We start from the raw sequence: 26,807 nt of genomic DNA on the forward strand, positions 1-26,807 counted from the left end.
AAGTAGAATGACATAGACTGCAACTTCAGTCTATTGTATTCCACCTTTACACGGATTCAATTGTACGATTTGTGTTTTGTTCTAGGAAATTAATACTGCATTATGTTTTTAATGATGTTTTCCATTGTAATCAACACAGAAATACATCAAATAAGAATATCTTATTCAAGGAATGTGGCTTTCAAAATTAATGTGTTGTATTTTTTTTTCTATTAGAAATGGTAGCTTTCGAATAAAGCTACTAAATGTTGCACATTCAGATATCTTTAAAGGAAGAGTTAATTCAGAACTCAGTGCTACAAGAAGATTATTCATCCGTGTAGATACAATTATATCTGAGTAGATAATGGATTTGTGTTATTCTTAATGTCTATACATGGAGATAGCGAGACTGAAATAGTTTTATAACTTTTCAGTACATTGAACGAAAGAAAAGTACGACAGCAGAAAGCATCTGATAAATTAAATGTGACATGTTTTTTATCCATATAAAATGGTTTCTGAACAGCTGGTAATTGTGAATATTTCAGCAGTCATTTTTGATGTGGAGTATTACCTCTGTGCCCAACACTAATGAGTTGTGAGTTGCACTTTATCAAATTGACAATGTCCTTTTCTTCCTTCCTTTCCTTTTTGTTCTTTCTTTCTTTCTTTCTTTCTTTCTTTCTTTCTTTCTTTCTTTCTCTCCCTTCTTTCCTTCCTTCCTTCTTTTTTTCCTTCTTTCTCTCTCTTATTCAATGTACATAAACTCTGTGCTATAGAGCAGTAGTTAATAGAGGTTAATAGAGCCATAAGCCTTTCCCTAAAGTTTTACTATCAATTTTTCTCTTTAAAATCTATTATAAAACTAGAAAAAGTCATCCAATTGAGAGCAAATGGTAAAAATGATATTCTCTATTTGAAAGAATAACAAATGAATGTTTTAGATGAATATAGGGGATCTTAAAGTGTCCACTTATAGTTTTTTATTTATTTTTAAGCATGGAATTTCCATTAATAAATGGTTAGATTTCTGTATTTCCTCATACCTTTTCCAAAGAACTTATATGTCTATCTTTTGACCCTAAAAGTAACATTAGGGAGAAGGTAGTATTTTCTATTAAGGAATGCAGATTTAAAAAAGAAAACCTCATACTTTAAAGAAATCTCAATTCATTACCCAGCCTTAATTGAACAATTAGAGCTGTCCAGGAGTGGAATGAGCTTCCTTAAGAAGTGATGGGTTACTTTTACTTGGATGTATTCGGGCACTGGTTGCATGATTACTTTTCAACTATGTTATAATGGGGATTCTTCTTTTGTGTGTAAGTTAAATTAGATGACTGTTGAGGTCCTTTCTAATATTCAAATTCCATGATTCTGACTCTGAACTTCCTTTGAAATTTCTTCATTATGTGAGTGGACAGAAATCAATGTTAATTCATTGAGAACTAGGTGGAAGAAAGGGTTGTCCAAATTGAAAGGAAGAGGAAATATTCAACTATATTCCTTTTGGACTTAAAAATGCATGTTAGGATTAGTTGAGCACGAAAAAACATATCCATATATTATCTTCCTGCTTATTCACTCCAATACTTGCATTGCAACATAACGTTTATACAGTCTTTAGGTTAAGAGACAAAGCTAAGTCAAATTGGAAGAGAGCATAGCCACACCTCAAAACCTGCATTTGTATCTTTATTATTCCATCTGTTTCTTACATTCAGTGCTTTAGTGCCATCTCTGACTCGTTCCTGCCTGGTTCTCATATCCATTTATTAAGTCCAATATATTATGCTTCTCTGCACTTCTGTCTCTCAATTTCTACTGTCACATCTCTAGTATATAGCAGCTTTGCTGCTCTCCCGAACAATAGTCTTCTAAGAGGTTTTTCTGCTTTCACATTCTTCCTCTTCTGTATCTTCGTTCCAGTGCTGAACTAATCTTCTTTATCGGGGGACACAATCATGTGATTTCTCTGCTCAAAACCCTGTAATGGCTTCAAATTACCTATTGAATAAAATCTTTTAGCCCAGCATTCAAAGTCTCCCACAATCTTGTGTCATAGTATTTTTGTATTCATACTTCATTTTGTTCATGTTATTTCTATTACGAACTATACTACTTGTCTTCATCTCCAGTGCAGACCCAACACTTGGCTGCCAAAATACCATTTCATTCCTTATTCTTTATTTCTCTCATCTCCTTACCCAATTAATCTGTTAAAACACACTTTTCTCAAAGCTTGCTACATCCTCCTTAGTCCCATTCTCAGATGTTGCATGCCATTTTGTGCCTTTCTTATGCATATATATATATATATATATATATCTGTATAGACTAGTTATTTTAATAGGCTATTACTTCTACTAAAATATAACTCTATGAACTCAGGGGCCACATTTTAGTACTTGTATCTCTTTCATAGCTATCAGGGTTTTTAGAACAAAATATTTTAACTGTTGAAGTAAAGATAATTAAATATACTGCCTTATTCCTATTTTGATGGAATTTTTAAATAAAATGGCTGCTGAATAAGAAAAAGCACCACAGCTTAGATGTGAAACTTTTTTTTTTAAATCTGGCATTTTTCTTAGTCCAAAGCATTTGGGCTGAGTAATTTTGTAGTAATACTTTTCCCATCACAGGTAAGGAAGTTATACCATATTCCCTTCTTTTCTCCAAGAACTGGGAGAAGTGAATCAAGTGGAACTCAGAAGTATTTCAAAGGCTGGCCCAGGACCACATATCTCTCTTTGCTCTGAACAAGGATTAAAAAAAAAAGGAAAAATATTTCAACAGATCAAATATTGGTTAGCCTAGGCTTGAGATGATAGCAGATTTTTTTTATCCTCTTCAGAAACATTTTGAGAAAAAAGAATCCTTTTACTCATCATCAGAAGGAATATGTGCATGGGCAAGAAGCTTTGGCATAACAACTTTGGACAATCTGTCTTTCCCTTATCCAACAATTACCCCTCTCTATCTATTTGATTCTGTAATGATCTTATCTGCTTCTTCAGTAACAGTACTGATTAAAACATTATATCAATTAGTCAGTCAATTATTCAATAAGCATGTACTAAGTAACTATGTATACCCAAAAATTTATGGAGAAGTATAGCGCAAATATAAATAAAAATGCTAATTGAGCTCTAGATTGTCTAGGAGGAGTACAGTCATTAATTTTAGAGGGATAATATTTTCTCAGTTTTATGTCTACCCGAAAAAAATGCCACATTGAACAAAATAGCAATGAAATACCAGGTTTGAATTGTAGTCTTTGAAATTAGGACTTCTGAGATCACTTAACCTACTGATAAGTATAGTATTTTAAAAATAATTTAAAAATTATCTAGTGTTGTTTTAATTTCCATATTGGGATAAAAAAGCAAGACTTGAGGATGATTGATCTAGTGCAATGGGAAAAATTAGTTGTGGAAAGTACATGTACAGATAGAACTATGATTTCACAAATAGATTAATCAAATATTGTACTTAGAATATGTATATATATATATATATATATATATATATATGGATATAGGAGTATATATATACTCTTATATCCAGTCTAAGGAATCTCATTGACAGTTTCCTAGATTTATAGACAGTTTCCTTCATCTATCCTTTGTTTGAACCCTTTTGGACAGGAAATTCACTATCTCATTTGATAAACACTTCTAGTTTTAAACATGTCTAATTATTAGAAGGTTCTTCAAAGACTAAGTTGAGTAATGTCTCCCTATAATTTCCATCCTTTGTCACTACTTCTGCTCTTTTAACTTAATGTATTTTCTGAAATGTTCAAACAAATATAATCTTCAAGAAATATTTAAGTTAAAAAGATGGATTTCATAATGCAGTAGTCATATGAACATGTGAAAACATTAAATAATACTTATATAAGAGTGGTAAAAGCACTTGAAAAGTATTTAATTACCTTTTTGAGTATTTTAACATTACTTTTGGAAGTTTATTCTACTAAAATATATACTATTTTAGAAATCATCTCAGAATTCTCTTATAAAAAATTGCTTCTCTTCCTTTGTTTAAGCTAGTTGTTAAGAAGTAAACCTTAAAAGACTACATAAGTCTAAGCTATTATGCATCATCATAATCATCATAATACCATAGTGATAATTTGTTTAACAAAAATTTATGAGGTCATTAATCTCAGCTATGGAAAACACCCTTGAGAAAGCTGAAAGTTAGCAAAACATATCTCCAAATAAGCAAAAATCAATGTAATGACACGGACTCTGTAGCTTATGTATTTGTTCCACAAGACTCTGTCCAGCACCCTCCTCTTTTCTGTCTACTTTCTCTTGATGAACTCATCCAGTCCCATGGATTTTTCTTATTGCCTCTATTGATCTGGTTTATTTAGTTCCATTTTCTCCTCTGATTTTCAACAGTTTCCTACTAAACTATGCAAACTGTATGTCCTGGAGACGTCTCAAACTCAACATGTCTAAACCCAAATTCACCTTTTCCCCCAAAACTATTACTCTTAAAAACTTCACTATTTGGCCAAAGATACCACCATTTTCCTAGCCTCTCACATTGGTAACCTCATTGCTATCTTCAGCTCTGAACCCCACCTATCCAATTAGTTGCTAAATTTTATACTTCTATAGTATTTTTCCATTTGACCCCTACTCTCTATTCATACAGATACCCCTTAGTTTAGACCCTTATGATCTCTCATCTAGATGGTTGCATCAGTTTTGTCATTAGCCTTTCTGACTTGAATCTCTCCTTATGCTAGTCTATCCTCCACATAGCTGTTGTTGTTCAGTTATTTCAGTTCTCACTCTTCATGACTCCATTTGAGGTTTCTCAGCAGAGACACTGCAAGTGACTTGCCATTTCCTTCTCCAGCTCATTTTACAGATGAGGAACTGAGGCAAACAGAGTGAAGTGATTTGCCCAGGGTCACACAGTTTAGCAGGGTGCAAGGACAGATTTAACTCAAATCTTCCCAACACAGACCCAGTGCTCTATGCATTGCACCACTTATTCCAGCCTAAATGGCTCCTTTGTTCATAACATATTCTATTTGGCTTCACAATTCACCAATTATCATACCTGGAAATGATTTGGTATTTATTATTTAGTCATTTTTGTTGACTCTTCAAGATCCCCATTTGAGGGGTTTCTTGGCAAAGATACTAGAGTTGTTTACCATTTCTTTCTCCAATTAATTTTACAGATGATGAAACTGAGTTACACAGTATTAAATGATTTGCCTGGGGTCATATAGTTAGTATGTGTATAAGACTGGATTTGAACTCAGATCATCCTGACTTCAGTCCTGGCACTATTATCTACTTCACTACATAGATACCAAAATGATTTTTCTTTAGTGAAAAACACAATATATTTTCTCTATTCAGAAAACCATAGTAGCTCCTTTTGACTCTAGGGTACCCTTTTCTGTTGTACTTTTAGAACCTTTCATGACCATGATCTTCCCTGTCTTATTGGCCATTACTTTCCTCCTTCTACTATTCTGTAATACAGCCAGTCTAGTTTTTTTTCCTGTTCTTCACAAAAGGGAGACTTAGTACTGATTGTTCTTTTTTCAGTGTTCATTCCTCATGCCTTTAATTTTTCTTTCTATAATTCTGTCTCATAGACTCCCTCTTTTCCTTTATGATGTAGATTAAGTAACATTTTTTGCACAAAATCTTTCCTAATCCCGACTAGTCCTAGTGTCCTTCCATCCAAACTACTTTGCATTTATTCTATTTATATTTATTCTGTATAATATTTATATATCTATTTGATATTTCCCTAATCAAATGCTATTTTCTTCAAAGCTGGGATTTTTTCATTTTTTATTTCACAGTATTGGTATCCACAGTGCTTGGTAAACTGAAGGCAATTACTAAATGATTTTTGATTGTTAGGCTAGTTTTCATTTTGAGTCCATTTACTCTGATGAAAATTCAAATTAAAATTATCAGCTTCTCAATCCCTAGTATTTACAATTGAGTCCTTAAAATGCTTTAGGAAATACAAATTTATAGCAGACATAAAAAAAAACCTTAAAAAATAAATCTTTCTGGCATCTTTACTTTAGGAACAAATATTCCCACCTAACTCATATACCTCAATAACTCTTATGGGCATTACTTGATAGTATAAAAATTGTTGTTTTTAATAATGAATCTGAATTATCAATATTATCAACATATTATTTTTCATTCCTTAAAGTCATATGTAAACATCAAAAATTCATTTTGTTTTCTCTTTTGCTGGCTCATGTGGCTTATGTGGCTTATGATTTAATCAGTCAAAGGAACTCCTGGTGTGGAAATTCTTTCTACCAATATAAATGAATCTGTAACTTATGTTTAGTTGCCTAGGGTGATGAAAGATTGCAGTATTTGCCTTTGGTCATAAATTATGTTTCAGAAGAAACAACAACAAAATCTCCTGGAATTCATGACTGCCCTTTCATTCCACTAGACTATGATTTTCCCTTATCAACTTCAAACTTAATATTAAAATCAACACTTAGAGATCATAAAATCATTTAATTTTGATAAACATCATCACAGATTATAGAAATTGGAATTTCTTGTTTCTATTCTATTAATGAAACAATGGAACTCAGCAGAAATGTTGTGAAGGGGCTTTATTATTAATTGAAAATCTTGCAGTGCTTCTGAGAAGAGTCAAATAATGTAACCAGAAAACTCACAGATATTCTTGCTAGTATAACTCTGTTACATAAAAGACTGACTTTCTTCTCATATGATCTTAAACAAGCAAAATGTAAAACAAACAAGAAAAAATGATTACCGGGATTACCTTCATATGGTAAGGTGTTCTATATAAAGAACTGGTATAGAATGTCTCTTTTAAATCATACCTTTAGTTTGCAGCATCAATTACAAGATAGTAGTTAATATATAGTTGCTGTTAAATTAAGCTCTGTAGCTGCTCAGTGAGACATGGGTACAAATTGTCTTTCCCTGGAAATTGAAAAGGAAACAAATTCCTGTCTTAAGCTCCTGTCTCACTGTGGCAAATGGATTTATAAACCATAAAATTCAAGTAGCCCAGGGTCACATTCCTGTTGAAAATAAACCATTCTAAGAAGAGACAGCCATATTAAAACTACATTAGACAAAGCTAGGGGTTTCTAATACTTATCAGAAAGTCAGCTGAGCCAAGCTGTCATGTTTTTGAATGGATCAACTCTGGGGCATATTGACCATTTAGATTACTCATCATTAGTTCCCTTTTGTTTTCCATTTATATCAAAGAATGTGCTGTGGCAAGCATTCTATATTATGTTTGATTCTTCTTTGGATTGGAAAAATGAGAGAAAAGTATTTCAAATCAACATAAGAATTACTAAACTCAGCCACAGCAATCCTCTAATTATATCTTTGGAAGATATCTGATTGGCCCAACAGGTTTGCTTTGTAATAAATACTGTGGATGACTGTTTGCTGAGCTAGACTATGATTTCTTATATAGAGGTATTAATGTCAGGATTGATAAATGTATGTACTCTATTTGCTTTTCAAAGTTCAAGAAGGAGGATATATCCAATATTCTCAGTGAGAGCAAAGCTTATCTGCATTGCTCAAGGTCTACAAAAATGCCATATATTGTAAGATTCCTGACAGTTCTAATATTTCACTTTGTTATGAATACACCTTGTTAATAGCATAAAACTATTGACAGTAAATATCTATTGTGACTTCATGCAAGAGTTTTAATTCATGAATTTTCACATGAAATAGATAATACAAAGAAAGAGCCAATTTTAAGACTATTCTCAACTGACATACATTCTGTATTGTCAGAGATTCTTAACTATTAAAATGTAGTCTCAATACTTTTGATTCAAATTTAAAACATATGGTAATTTTCTCTTTCATATTTTATAATGTATAAAATTATTAACATATAAATTCTTCATCTCCTTCTGAAGGAAGACTGAATAGTGGGTATTTGTACATTTGGATCTCAAAAGGAGTTAGAAAATGTATTTTCATTTTTGGATGCCTACATTTAAACCATGTCTCCCTTTAATTCATTGATTTTTAGAGTAGAAATCAAAGCAAAGCTACACTCCGCTACAGAAAAGATTACTTAGTGATAAACAAATGATAGAATGTAAATCTATACCACCATGGTTAGTTAGAGCCCCACTGCACCACATCTGATTATGCTGTAGTCAAAGTCAACAAGCATTTTATGGCAACACTTCATTTATCCACTATTATCAGAGAATGAAGTCACATAAATTACTTTCTGAGAAAATGTAACCTTTTCCCATTTTGAACTCCAAGACTTTATTTTAATTTCAAGAATTTTTTGGGAAGCATTTGTAAATATATAAAAATAACATATAAAACAATGCATTCCCTTCTTAAAAGACATATATTTAATTTAGTTTAATAGAGATTGTTTATTTAAACAATATTAACAAAACAGAAGAGAACTCTTGTATCATTTATCAAAGTTGAATTAGATCATTTCTAAGGGTTGAATTTATTATAAAGATAGTCAAAATGGAAGTAATATAGGGCTTCATAACATCATGGATAGATGGTTTGCTTTGAATTCCAGACTATTTTTATTGAAGCCCTGTCCCCGACTTGTAGCTTCTGGCTGAACAAATAACTGAACTTTTCAGAGCTCTTTGCAGCTAAGACTAAGTTTATATTGAATTACATTAGTGGAAGATATTTCCAAATCAGGAGTTCCCTAGCCTGATAAAATCATATGTCTCAAGCCAACAAAAGGGAATTGTTCATTTTTCTATGTCATGCTGCGATAAAAAAATAATTCTCACATATCAGAGATGGATTCAATGTCTAACTATTTATTCAGACATAATTCAAATTCATTTATTCATTATACTCATTCAACTAACATATTTGATTACCTGTTTTAGGATACTTCATGTTGTGTTCAATGAAAGGGAAGATAAAAGAAATTGAATGAATGGATAAATAAATAAAAAAGAATTTATGAAGCACTGTGTGCTAAAAACTGTCCTTTGTTGGGAATATAAATACAAAAGTGAAACATTTTCTGCCAGTGAAAAGGGCATATTCTAATAGGAAATAAAACACATGCTGGAGAATAATGACCAAGAATGGCCCTTTCTTCCCTTTCTAGTCTTCTTATACCCCCTTTTACAGACTCTACTATCTAAACACCAACTTTTTGGCTATAACTCACATGTATGCTCCATCCCCCAACTCTATGCATTTTCAGTGGCTAACCCCCTTCCCTGGAATACTCTCTTCATCATTGCCTTCTAACCACCTCGACATTTGCAAAACAACCCAGATTTCACCTTCAGCATGAGACTTTTCCCAATCTTCTCCCCTACCAAACTTCCCTCTGAGATTATCTTCAATTTATATTGCATGCCTCTTGTAAAGAAACATGTCTCTTGTGCTTATTGACTTTCCTGTTGTCTTTCTTCGCATTCCCAGCCTTACCCTAATATTGCTTATATTCTATTCTCTAATAGAGATTATTTAATTAAATATTTAATTTATATTAATATATATTATATATATATAAATATAATAAAAAAATTAAAAATTTAATTAAAAAAGATAATTAACACCTCTGTGTTAAGAAATGCACAGATAAGTAGAATATATGATTTAGAGAAACATAATTTAAAGTAGTGGCTAGCTAGTCAGAAGAAAAAAGATTAAAAGACTTCAAAGAAACAGTGGCATTTGGCTTAAAATGAATAGGTAGAAATTCAAGGGGAAAAAAGGTGAGAGAGGACATTAAGGCACACAAGACACTAAGAGCAGAGAAACAGAATAGAAAATGTTTAGACCATATTTATTGATCAGAGAGTAGATAAATTTGCCTGGAATGAGCAATTTGTAGAAGGGAGTTCTATGAAATAAGGCTAAAATAGGTGCAGTAATTTCAAAATATGAAGGTCTTAAATGCCAAGCAAAGATATTCAAATATTACTTAGGAAGCAATAGAAGATTCTTAAACAGAGGAATGATGTGACTAAATCTTTCCACAAAATTACTCTGACATTATAGCCCTAGTCACTGATTCTTAAGCCAAAGTAGTCTTTTGGCCTCTTTACAATGGCCTGATGGGAATGGCCAAACCCTATAGAAAGAAGCTTAGTTTATCAGAAATTCCAAAATACATTTCACCTTTTGGTAAACTCATCATAATTAGTGAGAGAACTTCCCTGATCAACTGGTCACTTATTGTTTTCACAAAATTATCAGCCTATATATGATAATAATAGTCACAGTCTAAAGTAACATGAGAACATGCTAGAGGAGTAAAATGTTTAGGACTTTCAGAGCCAAGATTGGAGAGGATATCTGGTGTAAACAAAGATAGTTGTTATGAAACTGTTACAGTTATATAAGTAGATGGAAATGAAGGCATATACTGGACAGCTAAGCCAATGGGTAAAGTGCCACACCTAAAGAAAGGAAGAATCATCTTCCTGACTTCAAATTCAGCCTCAGACACTCTTACTAACTGTATGACCCTGGGCAAGTCACTTAACCTAATTTGCTTCAGTTTTCTCATGTGTAAAATTAGTTGGAGAAAGAAATGACAAACCAGTCTAGTATCTTTCCTAAGAAAACCCCAAATCAATTCACAAAGGGTTGGGCATGACAGAAAACAGTTGAATGACAACAAAAATTGGTAAAGAAACAGAAGGATTAAAGAAGGAAATGGGTGGAAGACATGTGGAGTAGGTAAATTTAAAAGGTAAAAGATTATCCATGAGATGAAGAAAAAATAGTGGTCAAAAATGACTTAAGGTTTTGATAAGAATCAATGATGGTATCACTGACTGTATTAGGTTAAAGAAGGAATAATATGTTTTGGTGGAAAAGCAGTATCCTTGATTTGGAAGAATTTAGAGTGACCATTTAGTATATAGTAGTATTTACAAGTAATGCTTTTGTGACACTGTCATGTTTTATGACATATACACGTGTATATGTCTGTTTTACAAGTTAATACTCATGTGATGTCGAGTTACTTTTGGAGAAATGAAGTAGTGACCTGGTAGCATAAGCAAACTAAATATGCAATCTTCCTAAAGTTTCCAGAAAGGCCATATTGTCACATAAACTATTCAGCAAGAGAGTATCATTTATGAATAACCCACAGTTTTTCTCTACTCAAGATAGCAGTCAAATGGTCTTCTTAGAGCCTCTCTGGTGCAAAAGTTTGTATAGTTTTCCAAAAACTTAACCTGTTCATCTCTGAGTGCCAGAGAACATTCAGTCCACAGATGCCTAGACGGTTGTCTTTACTACCTTGGAATTCATTTTCAAGCAGTAGAGCTGAATAAATGAAGCTAACTGAAACAAAAAAACCACCTAGGGAATGGAAAAGAAGAATATTTTTTGAAAAGTTTAAGTTGATGATTATAGAACCCCTGGAATTCATCTTGGATCTCTTTAATCATATATCCTTTAAATTCACAGGATATATATGTATATGTATATGTATATGTATATGTATATGCATATGTATATGTATATGTATACACACACACACACACTCAAAATAATGTGGTCCCATAATTTGATACCTAGAAAAAATGAGAGGGAAATATTAAGTATTCCTACAATTAACAATCTGGCTCCACTCATCTCACAAACATTTTCCCATCTCACTCTTTCAGGTTTGTGAGAGTGGCAGGTGAAATTCTTGAACTTGATTGCTATAAATTAGGAATAGAAGTATACATCTAGGAACTGAGCTGTTGTTCATAGATGATATCAAAGAAGTTTGAGAAAAATGCAAGAGAAGAAGAAATCTTTTACTTTCAGCAGTAACTGTCAGACTGGACAGTTCCAGTCTCTTCCTTGTAGTGCTAATCACTACTAACTAATTCTCTGGGTGCCATGGATTCAGGATAATGGTGGTCACAGTCTCAGTTGTTTTATCTGGTTCTATTTGTTGACAGATTTGTCATCATGACCACATAGGACAACTACAAGCTACATTGTTGGTTTTTTCTGCCTCCTAGAATCCACGTATGCTTGATGGTTCAGCCATTGTTCTCCTTTGACAATCAAGAGATCATGATCTCAAGGGCCAGAGAAGAAAAGAGAATTCTAGAAATCTATACCAACATATAGATCGCCTCTATCAAAAATATTAATGATCTCTTCCCTGTTGCATGCCCACAGAAGCAAAGTGTTCTGCCAGTCTCTCTCTTTGTCTCTCTACTCTATCTACCTGCTTCTCTGCCTATCTGTATCTTTCTATCTGTCTCTGTGATCTGTCTGTCTGTCATCCTGGTGGTGGCTCCCAAATCAAATATCTGGGGTTGGTTTTGCCCACATCCAGAGTTGTTGTTGTTGTTTTTTAAGGTTCCACAAATATGGATAAGAAGAGCTCCTAATTCCTACACAATTTTTCAAAATAAAATAGATAACAAATTTAGAAATAACTCTTGTTTCACCACACAGAAATTTCAGATCCAACATAAGGGCCTTACAGTACAGTCATCTATAAATAATCAATTCCCTGACTTCTCTAAAGGAAATAGCTTGGAGTTGCTAGAGAAAAACTCTATTGTATTATATTGAGCCCCAGCCACCCTCCAGGGACATATACAGGGTGCTACTTTTATGGTATGACCCTAATAAAAATAATTAGCATGTATGCAATGTTTCCAGGTCAGCAAAGCTTTTAGCTTTTATGTATATTAACTCATTTGGAGTTGGACTCTCCTCAGAAGGAAACAAACATGGTTCTGATATTGAGGCAAACTCCTTTTTGTCCAAAGTATATTTGCTGAATAACTCACTGGAATAGCAGAAGACACATTCCAGAATTTTACTGCTCTAAACTCTGTGTTAATCCTTTATTGGTTGTCTAACTCTTGTATAATATACTCTTCCCTCCATTAAATAAGTACTCCTAAGAAATTTCAGTTCCTCACTCTAAAAGGCTAAATACTAGCATATTCTAGGAGCTTGGACTTTTCTAGGACATCTCCACTTTTTATCCAGGAGGCTAGGTGAAATGGTTCCATTCCCTCCTGGGGCCACATATTGAAGATATCTTTCTTTATACTCTTTTTGTGATAACCTGCCAGGCCTCATGAATGAAACCATGTACACTTATGTAGGGCTTCCACCTCTACCTCTCCAGTGTTTCTTCATTTCTGGTTATGGGGTAATAAAATATAGACTCTTCTTTGGACCTCATTTAAGACCATAACACTTCCTTGTCTCTGTTCTTGTAATTTTTATAATGTTATCAATTAGGGGAAAGAAAATCAATTGTTTAAGAGTCTTCAGATTAATCCCTCCAACTCTTCAACTACAATTTTTTGGCTGTTTTTCATGTGGTGATTCTATTTTAGACTACCTAGAGAAAACAGATTTAGGTCATTAGTCTGAATACATGAGAATTAAGATTTTCTAGGGTGACCTGGGGGAAATTAATTTTATAACCTGAATAATTATTATCCTTCATTATATATTTAATGGTCCCTTAGCCTATACAATAGCCACAGTATGACTTAATCTCCATTGTGCAGAAAATTTTAGCAAAACTATAGAAATATATTCTCATGGCCTTAATGACAGTTGAAAACAGATGCCTTCCAAACTAAGAACATTATACATATGTTGCTTTCGCTATTTAATGCATTAAAAATTAGTGGAAGTACTTAGAACCATTTACTTGAGTAGCTTACTTCTGGTGCTAATAATAATAACTACTCTAAATTAATCTCAGGTGAGAACAGTGTGTGAGAAAGGCATTATATTCTCTCTCTCTCTCTCTCTCTCTCTCTCTTCTCTCTCTTCTCTCTCTCTCTCTCTCTCTCTCTCTCTCTCTCTCTCTCTCTCTCTCTCTCTCTCTCTCTCTCTCTCTCTCTGTCTGTCTCTGTCTCTCTCCATATCCATTAGGTTTCTAAATTAAAATGAAATTTTGTTAATATTGGCTCATCTTTTAAAATATACACTGTGGATAATATGATGCAGGAAATTAATAATAGAAATTAGGAACCATATAAATAATATTTAACTTTAATTACAGTAATGAGAAATACTGAGAGTGAACAACTTTTAAAAGAAAGATTGGTTCCAATGCCTTGTAGTTTCTAAAAGGTGATAGTATACCAAAATAATATGTACAGATAACAATTAGGGATGTATAAATATATATACATATATACAATAAATATAAATGTGTGTGCTCACATATGTATAGATATATAATCATATACTTATTGACTGATATTTACTCTTATATAAAGTACTATATATTAATTAAATGTTATGTTTTATGTACATTTTTATATGTACATAAATACACACATTGATTAGGCAAAGTAGATGGTAGTACCAATAAGATTTTAATTAAAAAGAATTTTTTTAAACCCTTAACTTCCATCTTGGAATCAATAATGTGTATTGGCTCCAAGGCAGAAGAGTGGTAAGAGTTAGGCAATGGGGGTTAAGTCACTTGCCCAGGTCACACAACTGGGAAGTGGCTGAAGCCAGATTTGAACCTAGGACCTCCCATCTCTAGGCCTGGCTCTCAATCCACTGAGCCACCCAGCTGCCCCAAATAAGATTTTTAAAGTCAAATTTTCCACAGAAAATCTGAAATAGAAATGATTTTACCATAATCTATAGTTAACCATGATATAGTTTTTATACTTTAAAAAGGGAGAGGTATGATGTTTGAAAATGTTATCTTTGCTCATATTTACTAATATATATATATATATATATATATATATATATATATATATATATATATATATATATATATATATATATATATATATATATTTTAGCAGTGACAAAGTACATAGAGCACCAGGCCTAAAGTCAGGAAGACTTGGCTTTCTGAGTTCAAATCTAGCCTCTGACACTTAATAGTGTAACCCTGGGCAAGACACTTAACCCTTTTGCCTTAATCTCCTCATTTATAAAATGAGCTGGAGAAGGTAATGGCAAACCATTCCAGTATCTTTGCCAAAAAACCCAAATGAAGTCATGAAGATATGGACCCAACTGAACAATGATCTTTTCTGTATGTAGATAATCAAGTGATTTGTAAATTTCAATTGAAGCATGATGACATGAATTGAGAACAAGGTTATATAATTCCTTTAGCAATATCAAAATTATTTTCATATAAAATTCATCATTCTAATAGAGAAAAGACATTTAAGTTATTATTGGGAATTCTTGAAGTTTATTCTCTAAAAATTGCTGTAGAGAGCAGGCAGCTAAATGGAACAGTAGATAGAGTACCAGACCTGGAGTCAGGAAGCTCTTGTCTAGGTGACCCTGGTAAAGTCACTTAATCACTTTTGACTTTGGTTTTATTATTTGTAAAATGAGGATCAAAAAAGCTCACAGGTCATCAGATTGTTGTGAGAATGAATTAATACTTGAAAGCATTTTGTAACTAAAATACTTTATGAAAACTATTTTTGGTGGTGGTGGTAGTGGTGGTGTTATTATAGAAAAAAGAAAACAGACTAGGAGTCTGGAGTCTAATTTCTGTTTATGTTCCCAACACATTTAATAATTGTGATATTTGTACAAGTCCCTTGAAATCAATTTCATCCTTTGTAAAGTGAATGAATGTAACACTTTTTCTAGCTCTACAATATTACCTTACTAAGTTTCTTTTACTATAATTGTGGAAGCTGTCTGACTATATATATATATATATATATATATATATATATATATATATATATATAAAATCATTTGCAATGTAGCCATTTTCTTGAGTGTCCACTAATTAAAATGTACCTGGGTAGATTCTAGAACTGGTTCATGTTAGGTCTAAGAGAACAGTAGAACAAGAAGCCATGGTTGACAATTTGATTTGGAATAATTTGCTGCCTTCCAAGATTAGTGTATTTCTATTGAGAACTTAGATGATTCATGCCCTTTTCCAAAACTGGAATCTCTGGTTTTAAAAGTATTCTGTTTATAGAGCCTAAGAAATGGAGGAAATAAACTAAAGGCTATATTAAATTTATTTAATTTTCTGAGGGCTTATACAAAGTTTAGTTAAAAGGAGGATGTTAAGAAATCTGAGACTCAAAGAAGTCACAATTACTACTTTACAAGAGACAGAAAACCAATTATTTAGTTAAACTTTCTAAAATAAATTTTGTCTGTTTTTATTTACTCCACTCTGCTTCACTTCATTTGTGTTTCCCTGTCTTTTTAAAAATCATCCATTTCCTCATTTCTTAGCATAAAAACAAAGTAGCCTTCACTCAATAGATCTATTGCCTTAAATTGTCATATTTATATAGCACAATTTTTTCTAGTCATTTCTCAATTGATGTGTGTCCCCTTATTTACTAGGGGATTTTTTTTTGCCACAATCAAGAGAGCTATTTATATATATATATATAATACATAAAGAACTCTTTTTCTCTTTGATATCTTTTTCATATAGATCTTGTAGTGGTATAGTTCAGTCAATTATTCTTTATTAACTTTCTGTGTATAATTCCAAGTTGTCTGCCAGAATGATTATGCTATTCATAGGTCCACCAACAGTACATCTATGTGGTTGATAGTGAATGAAATGATACCAACTGTAGTAAAGCCAGAACGATTTCTACTATAGCATCAACATCATAAAATAAACTATTTTGGGGAACTTTTATAAACTGCTGAAGGATGAAATAAGGAAAAGCAATAGAACAAATTATACAATAATATTGTAAAAACAAATGACTACAATTTTTAAGAATTTTTATCAACATGACCATTCACGGTGCCATCTATTACAGGGAGGTGATAGATTTATGGTATAGAATTAGCCAGAGGCTATGAATATTTAGAAGAAAGTTATTTTTCTTTTCTCCTATTTAGTGAAGTGTATATTGGGAATGAAAAAAATGGATGTTACCTCTTCATAGACAGGTTGGGCTATAGATGTGAAATGTTACAGGCACTTTAAGAGGAGACTTCTCAGGAAATGAGAATAATCAGTAAAAGTTTGTTCTGTAAAAATAAAACACATCAATAACAAAACAAAATAACAAAAACTTAAACATTTTTTCTACAGGTTTATCTTATAGGTGCTTCATGCTTTGTGACTTTTTCAAACATTCTTCAAAATCTTATTATTTTAATAATATGATACATGATTCTTAAACATTGTTTAATAAGATAAATATGATTGAGAAGGCAGCAACATTTATACAGCACTTACAATGTGTTAGAAACTACATTAACTGCTTATATTATTTGAGCCTAATAAATACCATGTGAAATAGATGCTATTTTTATACTTTATAATAAGAATTACTATGGGCCATTCAGCTAGTAAGTGCAAATTTGAACTTGGGTCTTTCTAACTTCAGGTGTCAACACTCTATCCACTGCGATAGTAAAAGTTTTTTCTCAGAGACTTATGTTTCTGTAACTGCATTAAAACAAATAATTTATATCTCACTCAAAAGAAAAAGAGAATAAATCAACCATTATCAAATGCAAGAAAACTAAAGAAACTTTAAACAATAAAAGTTGAATATAAACATATATGTCTACTTATCCCTACACATATATATTTCAGTGATATGTATTTTAATTTCTTTTCACACACTGACATGGAACATGCAATGTCTTAGAAAATTAATCACAACTTTTATAGATTATAACTGTAATAATGCGCCTAATTTTTAGTATCTTGAACTTTCCCTCAAATTCCTGTTTTTAGAAATGCAAATTTTGATTTAATTGATGAGTCACTTAAAAGGTATATATGCTATTCTTTAGTAGTAGAGCATATGAAATTTTAAAGTTTTTAAAGACTGAAAATGACTGCCTTTCAGAATTCTTATAAATTCTAATGCAAATTGCCCTTGGTTTCTCTGTGTCTAGCTACCAGACTGGCAATTTCTTTTTGGGTTGTTGATTGTTGATAAAGTAGTGTACATTTGCAAAAAAATTTATATATAATATATATCATGGGGAAGATGGGAGGAAGAAGCAGAGGTGAATATATATTGAATAAAAATATTTTTAAAAATAAAAGTTCACTAATTAAAATTTGCATCAATGTTTAGAAAGAATTGCTTTCTATATTTAAATATAATAAATAGAGCAACTTTTAAAATGCATTTTCCTAGATACCTATATATATAATATGTATATATATATACATATATATTACATATATATGTAATTTAGTAGTACAGTGGGAAGGTTATTTTTTTATTTCAGAGTACATGGTTTCATGTTCCATTTCTACTATTTATTATTATTATAATCTTATTGAGACTGCTTGTGTAATCAACCAGATGATCTTACTATCCTCCTCACAATGAACCTTCAAAGATTGAGTACCCTCTTGGGAAGCTATCCTAGGATCAAAATATTCTTTTGGTCTTCATTTTGTACAATAGTAACAAAATATTATGTCCATAATCTTTAGCATACCTTCCCATTAACATATAGTATATAATTAAAGAGTCCCATTACCAATAAAACATCATTAAATAATTTTCATATGGAATAATTTAAATTTTCCACATGATTTTGATCACCTTTCTTTGCATATTCTTCAACTTATCATTTTTTTCCCTTCTTACATGTGACTTGCAGAGCTGGATGTAAATTTCCTAATGGTGGCTTTACAAGGGCATTGCAGAGTGGGTTCCTTATTTACACCTACTAAAATTACATTAATTTTTTTGGCTGTTCTCTAATAAATACTGTTGACTTACATTGAGCTTTAATTCCATGAAAACCTCCATATCTTTTTGGAAATGGGGTATTTCCTAGCCATATTTCCTCTGACTTTTATGTATAAAATTCATTTTTGCAGCCAACTTTAAGGTTTTTTATTCATCCCTATTAAACAGGTTAAGTGTAAGCTTTGACTTTTTGAGATACTTTTATATTCTAATTTTCACATACAGCCAATTACCTCTTTCTCTCAACTTTAATTCATTTTTGATAAGTATGTCATTTATGCCTACATCCAAATCATGGAGATATTTTTTTAAAAGAATGATAGCAAGGATAGAACTCTACACCATTCCACAATAATTAACATATCATTTGCTCTGGTTAATCATACATTTCTGATTTCCCTTATTTATACCACCATCCATTCCCAATACTTTGAGATCCTTTGTCAAATGCTTTCAAAGTCTTTATTCTGTTATTTAAGACACTGTACCAACCATCTGGCCACAGCTTTAGTTCTCTGTGTCTCTTCACATATACTATGTCCATGTTATAATGAATTTTTGTGCCCTTTTCATTCTCCTTGATTTCATTCATGTTCTCTACCCCTCACCCCTACCTGGAAATTTTCTTCTCTTTCTTACTCTTGAAATAATTAATGTATTACAAAGCCAAATTAAGATGCTAAATGTACTTTGAAACTTTCCTGATTTATATCATTAATAATCTTTTAAACTTAAAGCTCTTTGTTACTCTCTTAGATAGATTTTAATAGTAATACTTATAACTGTTGTGTCCATAATATAACTCCTCCAATAGATTATACAAGTTCCTTAATGGCAGAGAGAACATTTTATCATCTTTGTGGTTCACCTAGTATTTTGTGCAGAGAAGGAAGTTGACTTGTTTTAATTGTTTATGAAACAATTACTTTAATCATTTCACAGTATACTCCCTAAATAGGAAGCTCTTAATATTACGCTCAAAGTAAATTAGGGGATCCAGAAAATAGAAGTCTAGTGGGAGAAAATTTCAGGCATGGAGAAAGCCAGTGCAAAGGCCTTAGGATGGGAACTATGGACCCTAATATGTGAGAAATAGCAAATAGGCCAGTATGGGTAAATCACAGAAAAAATGAAGACAAGTTAGTGTAAGTAGATTGGAAAGGTCGGGTTGTGAAGAGCTTAAAATGCCAAAGAAATCGTTTTAAAAAGGCAAACATATTCAGGAACACAACTACCATAATCTAATACCATTTTCTTGCTGGCTTATCCTGAATCAGCATAAAAACCATTTCTTATATTAACCTTATGTCCTTGTGAACTAAATACAGTGAAGAAATAAAGTGCTAGTGATCCATTTTGGAAATCTTTTACCTATTGATATGAAGGTGAGCAGCTGTACTCTTAAACAATAGATAAAACATTTATTCTTACAATAATAAAATAATAATAAAGAAATTTTAAGTATAGACCAAATGTTTTAGAGCCTTATCATAATTGGGCAATAATGAATTTCTTTTAGTGTGAAGTGATAGAATTTGAATTTGCATCTAAAATGAATATCTATTAGTTCCTCGTTTTTGTTTAATTGTTTATTTATAAACAATCATAATTGTTTAATTATGTTGAATTAAATTCCCACAAAATAACCACATAATATACAAAATATAAGTACTAATTTGGAATTTTTGTTTCCTTTTCTGAGACTATGTTAAATATTACAGCACAATGGGATGCTTTGGAAGAAACATACTCCATTTCTAAGAGTGAATAATTTTAAAATACAAAATTATTCTCAAAAAAAGGATGAGCTTATCTATAAGCCATGTTAACATTGCTTTTAAATATAATTTTGGGTGATAATGTTGAATTCCATTGATTTAAAAAACAAAGACTTTATCAGCATTTGGGTACTGTCTAACCTGACACAGCTTCATAATGTCTACATCATATCAAAGCTTCCTTGAATAAAAGGGAAATAAAGGTAACAATCACAACAATTATTGACCAGTCTTTTACTGGTGAACCTCTCTGAACTTAGTTAAGCAGTTCATTTGATGACAGGCAGACCTTATAAACCAGTAGAAAGCCAGTTATGATTTGCATTTACTAAGGTAAAGCATATAATTATAAATCTTTAAAAAACTACTACCTGAAAATTTCCAGTTTTTAAAAAATCAATAACAACAAAAAAATTGATGCCTGTCTTGGACCTTCTTTTCAGATTACAAAAACTTATCCATACTTGTCCCTACTATCCTATTGTTTTTATAATGAACTCCTCTTATTTGGTTGCAGCAATTGTCTCATACAGTCCCTTGTTTAAATATGATCAGTTAGTTGGAAGAACTAATTAACATTGTTAGAGGTCTAATAGTTGGGTCATGGATGAAAAAGTAGGGTCCTGAAATAATAAGAAATATGACAAGTACATTTTCATGAGAGTGCTCTAAGGTAGAAGTGTTTGCATAAATTGCAGAGAGTGTTTGAGTATGGGCTGCTGCTGAGATACAGTAGATAGGTCTGCACTGGAGAACTGAAGTGACAGATTGCAAGCAACCTTAGGAACCAGCATGAAGAAACCTAGTAACTATGCTGAGGTGCTGAAAGGGAGGGTATGAGAGAAAAAGCTACTGCAAGTGTGGTGGTTGAGGGGACTTTGAGATCATCTTTACCTATTTTACATTTCACAGGTTTGTCTATGGTTCAGCAAACTGATTCAAGAGCTATTACCCAATTAATGAGTGGCCTCAGGGTATAAAAGGTAGTTCTCAAGACAAGAAACCCAAGTTATCAATAGTCATTTAGGAAGAAAAGTTCAAAATCACTACTAATTAGAAAATTACATTAAAGCAATAAGATGATTTTACCTCCTCAAACCCATCAGATTGGCAAAAATGACAAATAAAAAGGAAAATGACATATGTTGGAGGGACTATTGGAATATATGCACTGTTAGTAGATCTGTGAATGGGTATAGCTTTTCTGAAAGCAATTTGACTGGGAAATTGTTTCATATTTACACAAAGAATGTAAGTCCCATGAGAACAGGGGCTGTTTTTTTTTCCTTTTTGTAATCCCGCAGAAATTTGCAGTGCATAGCAGAAATATTGCCTGAATTGAGTTAGACAGAATTGAATTGAACCATTTTCCCAGTGGTTTCTAGCCTAAGCAAGTCAATTCTTCTTTGAATTAGCTCAGCTAATAGCTGTTACAACTAATCATTAGCAGTGGTGGCTACTGTTGCCCCAGTTGGAAAGTAAGAGGTATCAAAGTGACACTCATTTCGCCCTCTACCTTTCTCCTTTGCTAAGAGGCTTCAGATCTCTTGTATAATTACTTTTTTCTGAGCTGCCCATGGCTTCAGTTAATTTTGCTTCTGGTGTATTTCCAAACATATCCCCAGAAAAATATTACCCAGCCCCAGGCATATATAGGGTGTTGTTGCCAAACGATAAAAGCATGTGTAGATATTGAACACAGCCCATGTGTATTTAGGAGGAACAGACCTCTTTCCCCCCCCTTTTTTTTCCTGTATCATACTCTGCAATGCCCAAGTTTTCTAGAGTAGAGAAGAAATATTTTAAGATCTCAGCTGAACATCTCTGTCAAATAGGTAGTTATTTGTTGTAACTTCACAAGATTAAATTTAATTACTTCTCTAAATCCAAGTTTTCTTATTTATAAAAGGGGATAATATGAACTACTGCGTCTCCCTCACAGTTTTTTTTTCTTTTTTGAGGGGGGGAGTTCAAAGGAGATAATGTGTACAATATTCTTAGAAGTTCTTAAAAAACTCTATGAAACATCTCCTCTTTCATTTTCTTCTTTTCTTTTTCTCCTTTGCTTTACGTCCTCCTCCTGCTTCTTTCTCCCTTCTTCTCTTCCTCCTCTTCTTTCTCCTTCTAATACTACTTACTGCTATACTTTCTTTCTTAAGAGGTTCAGAATCATTATGTATCACATATGTACTAACATAAAAAAATACTGTGAGATTTCATCATTACTAGGAAATTGAGTTTATAAATTAAATGGCAGCAAAGACTTCGTATAAAATGGATCATTTTAATCTTACAAAGAGGAAAATGTACAACTAAAGGATTCATTTACTGAAAATTCTGAGTGTAAATTGAGAAAAGTGCGTGCTAATGTAATCAATGTTACTTACTTTTTTCCTTTTGCCACACTATTGCAAAATGCAGAGTGGGGAATATATTTCATGTTGACTTGACATTGAGTCAAATGATGTATGTAGGTAGGAAGAAAAGGAAATACAGTATATCAGAGAAATAAACAACATGAAAATAAGCTTCTTTTTCTGAAACTGTAAAAAAGATATTATCTGGTTATGTAAATAGACAAACCTATTTAATACTGCACATTACTTAATGATATTACAAACAGACCTAATTAAGAAAGGTTCTTTGCAATGCTATTTTAGTTCATAATCTTTCTTTAATTGTTGGGCTTAAGTTTTTCAGTTGTTGTTAAAAATCACATTAGAAAATCAATAAAACACATATTAAAAAGAGTGATCCATGGACCAGAGAATTCTGCTGTAAGCAAGATACAACCATTTCAAGAAAAAATCTTACACAGCCTAAGTTAGCTTTTTAAAAGTCCTTTATGTTTGCTAAATGTTTTACAAACTCTTACTACTCAAAACATCCTATCAGAGGAGGATGGATGAGAGGCATTATTGTTATTATTATTATTATTTTACAGATACGGAAAGTAAGAACTGAAGCCAAAATTAGAACATTTGTTTCCCAGTCCTCTGCTGAATCCATTGAACTGCTCTGCCTCCTAGCAGTAGAATGCCCACAGGTGATGTATGGTAAAATTACATATAACTAATTGCAGTTTTAATAGTTATGAACACATCAGACCATATATTTTACACATGCTACAAGAACCTAACCAATGCTTATTGATCAATTGATCTCTGATTTTGTTTTTACTAAAACATTTTACATTTGTTGATACAAAAGCCTTTTTCATTTGTCTAATCATCTTGTGCTTATTCTCCTAATGATCTTTATATCCACTAATTTTGGACACAAAATCAGGAAGAACTGAGTTCAAATCTGTCATCAAAACTATCTTTGTGACTCTGTTCTAGTAACTTAAACTCTTTCTGCTCCAGTCTCCTGATAAATTTATAAAATGAGGAAAAGAAAGTACTTCATCTCCTAGGGTTATTGGGAAGAACAAATGAACAATGAGAAAATATTTATACAACACTTTGTAAAACTCAAAGTGCTATGTAAATGCTAGTGTCATCACTATTAATCTGTGATTTAATATTTAGGTTATTACAAAACAACTACTCTGATGTCTGAATCTTATATAAATGGTGCTTATTTCTTGAAGACCAGGCCTTATTTAGAGAGGTTCTTCATTATCAGTTTGGTCATCAAGTTATTAAATTTTTGGTTAAAATTCACAAAAACTATTTTGAGCTATTCTGGTAATTGGCATAATAACAAATTACATGTTGGGATTTTTATGAAAAGAAAGCATTATTACTGCCACTTCACCTAAACAGAATGAGATTAGTAGTTATAATTCATAATTATAATAACATCTGAGTCAAGATAGTGATGGCAAGGATGAGAGATAAAAATAATGTAGTAAAATGAAGGGTGACATAAATCTATGGTAGTTATAAAGTATAAATCATAGTGGATTTTAAAAATAAATAACATGAAGAATGAACAAAAAGAAGCTAGAATGAGTGTTTTTCCCTGTATAGAAGAATCTTTCTTTTAGAAAATATCATGGATATTTGTTTTTAGCATCTATTTTTGAGCCCCTCCCCTACCCACAATTGATTATCCTTAAAATATTGCCATTTCTGTGTGCAATAGTCTCGTGGTTTTGCTCATTTTACTTTGCAGTACTTCAAATAAGAGGTTATCATGTTTTCCTAAAACCATTCTGCTTATTTCTTCTTATTGTACACAAGGATTCCCTCACAATCATATAGTATAGTTTGTTCATTTTATTTCCCAATTGATAGGCATCCCCTCAGTTGCTAATTCTTTGCCACCCCCAAAGAGCTACTATTAATATGTTTGTACAAATAGATCCTTTTCCCTTTTCTTTTATGCTTTTTGTTATATTGACATAGTAGAGGTAATTCTGAGTTGGAGTATGCACAATTTTTTAGACCTTTGAACATAGTTCAAAATTGATCTCCAGAATGATTTGACGAGTTCAGAGTTCTGCCAATTAGCCATTAATTATCATTAGCATTCCCATTTTTATCATCCTTTCCAACATTTATCACTTCCACTTTTTATTGTGTTAGCCAATCTAATAGATGTGAGCATCGTATCTCAGAGCTTTTTAATTTGTATTTCTCTAATCAATAGTGATTGAAAGCATTTTTATGTGACTATTGATAACTTTGGTTATTCTGAAAATTACAAGTTCATATTTTAAGCATTTGTCATTTGAAAGAAGAACTTTTATTTATATAAATTTCCTTTAATCTTTTCATTGGTAGTGCACTTACTCTTTTCATTTTTGATATAGATAATTTGGTTTTCTTCTATCTTTTCTTAATCAAATTAACGAATGGCTTATTTGTTTTATTTTGTTTTTCTCATAAAAACAGAATATAGTTTTATTTATTAGTTCAATAGTTTTTTATCTTTCAATTTTATTAACTTCTCAGTAGATTTTCAGGATTTCCATTTTGTTGTTTAGTTGGATATTTTAATTTTTTTTCTTTTTTGTAATTTTAAAAATATATATCTAATTCATTGATCTATTCTTCCTCTTTTTATTGATGTATGCATTTATAAGTACTACTTTGGCTACATCCTTACACATTTTGGTATGTTGCCTCGTTATTGTCATTCTCCTTAATGAAATCAATGACTGTTTCTTTGATTTATTCTTTAATTCACTCATTATATAAGAATATTTAGTTTCCATTTAATTTTTTATTTTTAAAATATTTTTTCATGTTTACATATTTCATTTTCTTTTCCTACCCTGTCCCCTTCTATATCCAACAAGAATTTCCCCTGGGTTATAAAAGTGTTACCACTTATATCTATTTTCATATTATTCTCTTTTGCAATAGAGCAAACTTTTAAAAAGCAAAACCCAAATCATATATCCATATAAAAATAATATGTCATTCATTTTTCTTTTGTGTTTCTACCCCCTCATTTTTTCGTTTGATGTGGATAGCATTCTTTGTTATAAATTCTTTGGGCTTGTCTTGTATTAGAACAGTCTATTATATTGTTTTGTTTTACAATGTGTATAATGTTCTCTTGGTTCTGCTCATTTCTCTCTGCATCAGTTCTTGGAGGCCTTTCTAGTTCATATAGAAATATCTCAGTTCATCGTTCCTTACAGCACAATAGTTATTATTCCATCACCATCATATACCACAATTTGTTCAACCATTCCCCAATTGAGGCACAGCACCTCATTTTCAAGTTTTTTTTTTTAATTTTTGCCACCAGAGTGTGGCTATGAATATTTTGGTACAAAAAATTTTCATCATCTCTTTAGGGTACAAACCTAGTAGTGGCATTGCTGGATCAAAGTGTATACATTCTTTTAAAGCCCTTTGAGCATAATTCCAAATTGATTTCCAGAATGGTTGGATCAATTCACAACTCCACCAGCAACACATTAGTGTCCCAATTTTGCCACAACCCCTGTAGCATTTATTATTTTCCTTTACTATCATATTGGCCAATATGCTAGGTGTGAGTTGGTACCTCAATACTATTTTGATTTGAATTTCTCTAATTAGGAGATATTTAGGGCACTTTTTCATGTGTTTATTAATAATTTTGATTTCTTTATCTGAGAACTCCCTACTCATGTCCCTTGACTATTTGTAGATTGGTGAATGGCTTGATTCTTTTTGTACAACTAATTTAGCTCTGTATAAATTTGAGAAATGAGACCTTCCTTTGTCAGAGTTTTTTGTTATAAATTTTTCCCAATTTTGTTACTTCCTTTCTAATTTTGGTTGTATTGTTTTTATTTGTACAGAAACTTTTTTTAATTCAATGTAATCAAAACTATTCATTTTACATTTTGTCGTGTTCTCTATCTCTTACTTGGTCTTAAATTCTTTCTTTCCCCA

General features: G+C 31.8%; 1 protein-coding gene across 18 annotated transcripts in view; it reads left to right on the forward strand.

Moving 5' to 3' along the window:
- RALYL (RALY RNA binding protein like) overlaps window positions 1-26,807 on the forward strand; it is an 838,442-nt gene that overhangs the window by 176,448 nt on the left and 635,187 nt on the right. For all 18 annotated transcript variants that reach the window (XM_056824164.1, XM_056824152.1, XM_056824154.1 and 15 more), the window contains one exon: window positions 23,411-23,512. In XM_056824164.1, the coding sequence (XP_056680142.1) occupies window positions 23,503-23,512 (10 nt within the window). In that variant the 5' untranslated portion in view covers window positions 23,411-23,502. The remainder of the gene's footprint in view (window positions 1-23,410; window positions 23,513-26,807) is intronic.

Source organism: Monodelphis domestica, chromosome 3, assembly GCF_027887165.1.
Source record: "Monodelphis domestica isolate mMonDom1 chromosome 3, mMonDom1.pri, whole genome shotgun sequence".
NCBI classification, from domain to species: domain Eukaryota; kingdom Metazoa; phylum Chordata; class Mammalia; order Didelphimorphia; family Didelphidae; genus Monodelphis; species Monodelphis domestica.